This window comes from Triplophysa dalaica, chromosome 18 (assembly GCF_015846415.1).
Source record: "Triplophysa dalaica isolate WHDGS20190420 chromosome 18, ASM1584641v1, whole genome shotgun sequence".
NCBI classification, from domain to species: domain Eukaryota; kingdom Metazoa; phylum Chordata; class Actinopteri; order Cypriniformes; family Nemacheilidae; genus Triplophysa; species Triplophysa dalaica.
The window spans coordinates 19,521,153-19,530,442 of record NC_079559.1 but is presented as its reverse complement, the minus strand read 5'-3'; the positions used below and the strand labels follow the sequence as shown (position 1 = coordinate 19,530,442).

Sequence of the window (9,290 nt, the reverse complement as noted above, 5' to 3'; positions counted from 1 at the left end):
GCTAACACGCAGCTGATGATATGAAAAAGATTTTAAAACTTTAACCATCAGGTAGATTTCATTTAGTAAACTCTTGGTCTATTACAAACCAGTTTTTATTATTAATTGTTGGTGGTTTAGGATCTATCCATGGGTTTTGGACTGGGAAATTAAAGGTAACAGGTTCAAATCAAGGTACTTCGATCACCACTGTGCCTTAAGACATTTGTTTTACTTTTCTTTAAAATGAAAGTTAGGACATAATTTCGTTTTTCTAAACCTGTTTGACTGTTGCAATGCAACACGAAATACTCGCAGAATGTCCAAGCTCCAGTGACCAATTTTTCTTTTTACTCCCAAGCTTTAGAAAGGTACCCTTTAATGTAGCCTTCTCACATTTGTAATATGTTGGTCCGTTAACAAGAAAACTTTATGTAGTTTAATATTATTTATTTAAATAAATTAAAAGAGCATTTTCATGGATATCCTTGAATCACATAACTATGTGGATATATGATGTAGAAAGTAATGTAACTAAATACTTTTTGGAGTAATTTGAACAGTAATCTCACTACATTATTGAATATGTATTTAGTAACTAGTAATTTGTTTCTTTTTAGTGTAACTTACCCAACACTTTATATCAGTTATATCACATATACAGAATTATCTGGGTTGTTTTGTTTTCCATGGATCATGTTTGACGATTTGTCTACATCTACTATTTTCATTTACATTACATTTATTGAGCGACGCTTTTATCCAAAGTGGTCCACTTACAAGTTGGAAAGCATATAACATTTCATCAACAACCTTAACGCTACCGATAGTTTACGAGACCATGTTATAGGAGCATCCATTTAAAAGCTACAGTGGTTTTCACACGCAACATATCTTCTCTTTAAAAGAACATAGCCCACCAGATCTATGGACTTCTTTGATGGTTTGTTTATTTAAATGTGATATTTTTTAGGCTTATTAGTCAGATGGCATACCAGACGCATCTGTATGGCACGCACAACTGAATAGAAACGAAGGGCACAGGATTTAGTAAAGTTTACAGTGTATAGTACTATACTGAGTTTCTTAGCATGTCATGTATACCCTTTTCAAAATTAATTGGTCTGGCTTTTGTTGAAACTAGTAACTTTGTATTAGCACCTATTGTATTATTGCTCCTGTATGATATATCGCTTTTTGCTCCCTGAACTCCCTGTAAGTCACATAGGATAAAAGTCTCTGCTAAATGATTAAATGAAATGTTAATGTTAATATACATGAATTTAGAAGGTTTCAAAGCAACAACATAAACAAACAGTACTGCACATGCAGGCTTTTGTGGCCCAACCTCAATTTCTGGTACACATCCGCAAAAAGTTCCTGCACATTATTTCTGATAACAAGAAAAATAAATTAAAAGTAAATTACACATGCAGGCAAGTTAAAAGTATGTCTTGCCAGTATTCTTTTGGGTTATCAGTAGAAGAACCGTTACTTGGCTAAACTTAAATGCGACAAAGTTACAAAACATAATCAACAAATTGTTTATTTAATAAAATGTGTACACAATAAAATTAACAAATTGTTTATTTAATACAAATAGATTACAATAAAGTAATAATATAAATTAATATAAATTTAATAAAATATAAATAGTTATACTATTAGCCACAAGCCAGACCGATAAACAAACTAAGACCGATAGTTAACTTCGAGCCGGGCGCGTCCGTCCGAAAAAAAACATCTATTTATTAAAATTTATTAAATAATAAATTTCCATATATTTTGGAACCAAATGTTTAGATTTTCCAATATATGAAAAGTGTCAATTCTGTGTAGATTATTCAATATATTGTGATATTATAATATATTAGCAAAATACTATTTCTATATTTTCAAAAATAAATTAAACGATTCAAAGTTATCGACATGCTGCCATATTTGAGTGTAGTGAACTGACCTGTTTTATATACAACGTATGGATGGCTTAATAAATTTAAAATGTTACTTAATTTTACTCATAACATCTTGGATTACTTATACTTATAACATGACAGAATTTTCGTATAAAATGTGTTTCTATTCAACTGGAAAAAGTTGTATACATCTATGGTATAGGGTGAATACATTATGAGAGAATTTTCATTTTTGGGTGAACTATTCCCTCAAGTACACTTGTATTAGCTGGTGTACTATAAGAACATTACAGGGCTAAAATCATGACATGACCCGTATCACATGAGTCGTCAGTTAGTAATCACTCAGTGAATAGATTATTACCGTGATGTTTTATAACTGTTTCAATTTAGAGTTTGCTTACGTTGGACCCTGGCCTTCAGGGCATGACTGTGGTAGAAATGAATGGCTTAACATGCCTGTGCGCTGTCATCGCGTCATCACTTTGACATTGAAGCTCTGAACCCAAACAAGAATCCGTGTCCACTTGTCTTCTGCGTTTTTTTGACAGCATCTCAGAGACTTTATTGAAAGGGATACCTCGGGTATATTCTGGGCCGGGACTGTGGCCGGGGGAAACTGCTACCTAGGTTCTTGTTGCTAGGTGCCTGAGCGAGACTCTGCGTGGGGTTATTTCCATCTCTAAGTTAGCTGCAGTAAAGCCTCGAGACGTGAATAAATAAGATCGTGTTTCAGGGCGTCAGATCTCACCGCTGCTTCGTAAACTGAAAGGAGGGAGAGGTGGATGAAGGGGTAGACATGTGTTTCATTAGGACACATCACATCTATCTTTCTCTGAGCCGCCCGCTCCCAAAAAACCATGGCCGACACCCTTGGCATCCTGCTGGGGCCGACGGAATTCCGGTCTGGTGAGAAGATTCACCGCTTAAGCCCTCTGATGCTGGGTCCACATTCACACACACACAGAGATTACCTCTGTGGGTCTTCAGCTCTAAGGCATTTGCAAAAGCTGCTTTGACTATATGTGCCATTCGGGGTGTGACTGTTTAACTGTACAGCATACGTCGAAGGACGCTCTAGGATCAAATCACAGTTTAATAAACACAGTCGTCCTCTAATTCTCAACCACTATGCTTGAAGATTATATCTTAATGGGGTGAGGAGTTCACGATTCTTCTTAAAAGAATAGTCTTTATTTACACACCCTTTTGTCATTTCAAACCTGTATGATTTTCTTTCTTCTGCAAAACCCAAAAGAATATATTTTGAAGCTTGTTGGTGACATTAAACCGTTGGTTTGGCATTGGTCCATACAATAGAAGTCAATGGTGACCAGCAGTTTTTGGAAAGTAACATTTTCAAAATATCTTCTTTTGTGCTTTGCAGAAGAAAATAACACAGGTTTAAAGTGAGTAACACATGGTGAGTAAATAATGCTAAAATTGCCATTTTTAAGGTGAACTATTCCTCTAAGTTTTAGGAACAGGATAAATTTGCCCTGGCAGGGTCCTTGAATGAAGACCACAGCGGTCTGCACGGACTTTCACAGAACGGGATTGCCTGTCATTCCCAAGCTCTACACATTTCTTGTAGGTTCCATGAATGTTGATCCAATATCATGCGTTCATCAACCAATAAGAAAGCAGATCTCAGTTTAAAACTCAGTTTAAATAATACCGTCTTTAAAGGAACACTTCACCCAAAAATTAACATTCTGACATTCTTTACTCACCTTCAAGTTGTTTCAAACCTGTAAACATTTAATTGTTCAAGTATGTGGGAAACTACACAGTGGGGGCACCATTGACTAGTATTATGCTTTTCCTACTATAGTAGTCAATAGTGCCCCAGAATGGTTTGGTTACAAACATTCCTCCAAAAATCTTTTTTTTGCGTGTTCAGCAGAAAAACAAACTTTATACAGATTTGAAACAATTTGAAGGTGAGAAATAAATGACAGGTTTTTCCTTTTTGACTGAACTATTCCTTTAACCTTTTACAATCAATTCACACAAGTGAGCCATCATCCTAACAAGATTTAAAACTCATTGTGCTAAAAGAATACTTACTCAGTCCTGAGGTTTCATCCACATCAAACACACACCTGTCTCAATCATCTTTATCGGCAATAACTATTCACACCTTCCCGACTATCTGTCTATCGTTAGCAAAATACAAACTGATGGGTGGAGAACACGTTGCTGTAAATGCCAAGTCACATCCACGTCTGACACCAAGACAAGATGGACTGTTAACAAATCTTTTGTAGTTGTAAAACAATTCAACAAATTGGTCCATTTATAAATGAGATATAAAGCTCAGATGACCTGTGTGACACAATAAAGGGACAAATGACATAAATCTGAAATAGATTGTGGCAGGTCCAAAATAGTCATTGACAGCAGGTGAAAAATAATGCTGGGAAATCAAAAAGTGCTAATCACATGACTTTAATGGGAGGGGGTAGCAAAATAAATAGGCTTAAAAACTTTTAAAGGGGGGGTGTATCTGATAGCTTTGTTGTCGACATCAAAGGCTGTGGCATCCAATCTGGCTCTATAGAAATATGAGGTAGAGTCACCATTTTTGGAATCAGGCATTTGGGGACGGACCGCCACAAAGAACCGCGATATTGTCGATAACCGTGATATTAAACCCATGATCATTTGCATTGTTAGTTCTACACATCAGCAAAAGTTTAAACGCTTGCCTTAAGCATCACAATGGTCACAAACTCTGCATACCTACATATTTTGAGTGTGGTTTATTGACCAAAAAAAGAGAAAAACTAAATACTGACAAAAAAATATTTTTTCTATAATAGCAATATTTCTGTGCCCAACAATCATGATATTGTTACAGGCTTACTAAGCTAGGTTATATACATGCTCAAATGTTTATCAAACCTATGCGAGACGAGACGAAATATCCCTTAATTTAAATAGGGATTCTCTCTTTTTAGGACAGATCAGTTGAGAGGGCCATGTGGCAGCTTTGGCATGGTCACACTTGCGGGACAGCACTAACTGCTGCGACTTAACTATGCGTCAGAAAGGGAGCATCCTGTTGACGTTATATCGTTAGTGCTTGATGTTGATTCCGCAGGAGCTAACAAAAGCCCGCTGGAGTCCTGTGATTAAAAGCCACCTTTGTTTTCTCATTAGGGCTTCCAGGTTAGCAAAAGGTGTGAGCCGCGGCCCCTTCATGGGGCAGACCAACATTAAAACAGGCCTTGACAAACACCAGGCATCGCAGAAACCTCAAAGCTTTAAATACAGAGGATAATCTGAATGCATCAGTGCTCATCTGGAAAGATTAATAACATGTCATTTAAATTAATTTTGGATGAAACAGGGGTGTCATAATCTTGTTTTGTCACAGCAAGGCATGACTCACTTATGTCTACCCTTTTTTTTAACTCCAGACTACTATAACTATATAGGTTGTGTGTGGATGTCCAAACTTTGCCATGTGAATAATTGTCACATGACCGGTGAAGTAACCTTCACAGTTTTAAAAACTGCGTAAGAGCTTTGCATATTCACCCAGCAAGGACTTTTTAAAAGTACCGGGGGGTCTGAAAAGGTGAAACACGCATGGGAGGGATCTTGACGTCTATCATTTTGGCGCAGTGAGGCATCCAGACGCGCAGAGCGCACTGCGCCTCTTCACAAGTGACAGCGCCAACACAACATCAGGAGCGCGGTGGGCCGACAGCTCCACTACAATGAATCACCGCATTTTAACTGTTATTTAAAGATTTAGAAAGCGGCCTGCGTTGGTATAAAACATATGATGGAACTCCATAATCTCCTGGACTATACGTGGATAAGTTTTTCTCCAAGTGGGATTTATCTGTGTGTATTTGTTTACGGAGACGCGCATCTGAGGGGCTTTTAGAGATCTGTCGCTTCTGCGCTCTTTATTAGCGTATGGATTTGACTCAGCTCATTTAATCAGATCACAGCGAGCTGGATTATCGTTCGGGAAAATCCTGGATACAACATTCAATTGTCTTCCCACAATGTATGGAATAAATCAGCGCTGCTTGTACATGTAAGTATATTATGGTGATATAGCCGGTGCTCTTCCTTTAATTTATTGACAAATCCTTGACTCACTGTTTTATGTTGTTTATTTTCTAGCTCCTTTCATTTCTTCGTGGTGTGGTGTCATGCACAGGTAAATAAAACTTGTTTGGTGGATTTAAGCGGTGAAATGTGTTGATGTTTTGCGCGTCACGCATGGCTGTAATGTTGCAACATTAATTTTATAAAGATGATCTGAGATTAATCAAAAATGATATATAATGTAGTTTCATCGCACATTAAGCACTCCAAGTGTGACTTTTTGGGAGAGTGTGTGACATTTTTTATTCGTTATAGCTTTAGAGTTAGTATGCTCTTGCTGGCATTTACAAAACGTACGTTTTCTATCCCAGCAACAGAGAGAGAAATATATGTGATCTTATTTTCCCTTTGCATCGAAAAGGGGGAGAAGAATCACCCTTCTCCTAATTTTAAGCAGTATGTGAGGGAACAGGGCTCACTGACGGACCAGTTGAGCCGGCGGCAGGTCCGAGTCTACCAGCTGTACAGCCGAACGAGCGGCCGACACGTGCAGATCCAGGGCAAGAGAGTGAGCGCCACCGCAGAGGACGGCAACACTTTCGGTGAGTCTGTAATTCATTTACAGTAATTAACTCACGTTAGGTTTCGGTGGAGATAGGCCTGTTTTCACATTAAGAGCGTCTGATTGGTTTATTGGCTGAATCAGGACGCGCGCACTGTTTGCTGATGGTTCAAAAGACGTTTCTTTGCCTAATCGTTGCCTTTTGTGTAAGTTAGGATGTGTTAATTTGCTTCCAAAAGAAAGGGGAAATGGGACTGATGTTGCTAGCCGGGATTTATGGGCGGCCAAATACACACAGGTCATCGTTGAAAACCAATGCGAAAGTAGTTTCTAATCTAATGTTTTACTAAATTATATAATTATCACAGAATCCCAACAAAACACATCATTCTAAGGTACAAATAAACCGTAATATGTTTTAGGTCAAGACATTTATTTATTATTTGTATGACTGTGGGTTACACCAATAAAGGTAATTTTTTTAAATCCGTTTCAATGTTTAACTGTTAAAAATGGTGTACATGACTGTGAACATACACCAGACTGCATTGTTTTTTGTTTCGGTGCCAACGCATTTTTCTTTTTGCATTACAGCAAGACTTTATGTGGAGACAGACACGTTTGGAAGTCGTGTCCGGATCAAAGGAGCAGAGAGTGGCAGATACCTGTGTATGAACCGCAGAGGGAAACTGGTGGGCAAGGTATGTACCCAACATATCTACACTCTGAGATTTTTTAGTGAAAAACACATGTTTAATGAAAAGAAAAGCTCTGGAAGTTGCCATTGAAGAACCATTTTTGACTGGTTCCATAGTTCCCATTAACATCTTCAGAAATCTTACTGTTTAACAAAACAATAAAAAATGACTGAATGATTATTTGGGAAACCAAACATGGTTTCGAGCGTCGATTTGTGGAAAACCTATGTAGCGTGTTGCAGGAATATATTACAGCACAATTCTGACATTGTAAACACACTTTTTTAATAAATAGCATTTATTTCATTTATTTAAGTTCATTTATTTTTGGAAATGTCAATGAATTTAATTTCCGATTAATACAAAATAGAGAATTCACATGACCGAGAATAAGTATTTGTTAGAGAAGTGTTGAGAAGGGTGTAGTAGAGAAGGGCAGAAATATAAACAGCTAGATTCATGTTACTGAGAAACTTTAAGAGAAGTAAAGATGGGTGTTTATGTGCCAGGCCTGCAGAGGAAACTGCTTTCACACCCATTCTGCGCTTGGGCAGATGTCCAGACACTTCTTCCTTCACGGAAGTGGAAAAGATGTCTTCAGCACTGTGGTCTCGTGACACAGATGCTGGGACAACTAGATGGAGACAGTGAGCGCATTCTGGCCCCTGAACTGTGTTGAAAGATGAGGGCAGTGCTGAAGAATAAATAATGACAGGCGTCGAGCATTGCAGCGTGACTGATAACACTGCCTGAGTCTCTTGTAAAAGTCTTTTGAATTCCACATGGAAATGTGGAAGTACAAGAATTTAGAGACCGTCATTTGAAGGAGCATTATGTAATGTAGTTAGCTAAATGAAATCGTAAACCTTCAACATCCTTGCTTCTATGTGTACGTGTGAAGTCCAAAATTGTTCTTTAAATCTCTTCTTATCAAAACAATCCAGGCAGTGGACCGGTACGATTTATAAGAACACATTAAGAGAAGGTTATTTTTAGACATCAAATACTGTATTCAGAACTTGGGGTTTTCTTATTATTTTTAAAATACTGTTTACTTTTATTGTTGTAATGTATTGCATGATTTGAACTTAAGAAGAAATAGAAACAGTGCCACCTTCAGTCTTTGTGTGAAGGTGTCTCTAAAACAGGAGAACTTAAAATTCTACATTTATTCCTCGCATACATAACCATACCCAGCCTGCCATGCAGTAAAATGCTTTTTAGGACCATTCCTGTACAAAAGTTAAAATGAATGTAATAAAACTAGTAGATGAATTTTACAATTTAATATAATTTGTAATATTTTATAATAATTAATATTATAAAATAATATGATGTAATAAGAACATAAAGGATCAAACAAATTATGTGATAAAAAGAAAGGATAAAAACTATCAAAAAAAAAAATCCCATCAAATTCCGCTGAATATTAGGTTAAGTATGCTGCATATATGGGCTATTTTAGTTTGACACAAAGGCAATTCATTGTAAATCCAACAGGAAGTGTGGAAAACCATGTATCAGCTCAGAATATCTGTTTACCACAACAAAAATTCATGAATTAAATTTATATTATTTTTAATATTTAATTTATTTCCTCCATTTAAATACAAACATGACCTAACTGTCCCATTGTTGTTCGCTTTGTTACAGCCCAATGGCAGAGGAAGGGACTGCATCTTCACAGAGATCGTGCTTGAGAACAACTACACTGCTTTCCAGAATGCTAAATATGAAGGCTGGTACGTGGCCTTCAGCAGGAAGGGTCGGCCTATCAAGGCTTCCAAAACCCGGGAGAACCAGCGAGAAGTCCACTTCATCAAGCGACTCCACAAAGGTCCACTTCCTTTCCCGAACTCGGACCAGCCCAAACACTTTGAGTTCATTAGCTTCCCACCAACTCGACGGGCTAAGCGCAACAGAAAATCCCACACTGCTTCCTAACGCCGATCTACACAAACTCATGAGACTTTCTTTTAATAATAAAAAGATGCAGCTTTATTTTTATATATTTTCGTACTTAACGGACTTGAAAAAGCCAACGACACTGAATGGATGCGCATT

The 9,290-nt window shown here is 37.4% G+C and overlaps 1 protein-coding gene across 1 annotated transcript; it reads left to right on the top strand.

Moving 5' to 3' along the window:
• Nucleotides 1-3,246: 3,246 nt before the first annotated feature.
• Nucleotides 3,247-9,290, top strand: fgf17 (fibroblast growth factor 17). The gene is made up of 5 exons (XM_056773173.1): nt 3,247-5,952; nt 6,042-6,078; nt 6,388-6,568; nt 7,123-7,229; nt 8,880-9,290. Exons 1-5 carry the CDS (start codon nt 5,921-5,923, stop codon nt 9,168-9,170), a joined length of 648 nt encoding a protein of 215 aa, XP_056629151.1. The 5' UTR covers nt 3,247-5,920; the 3' UTR covers nt 9,171-9,290.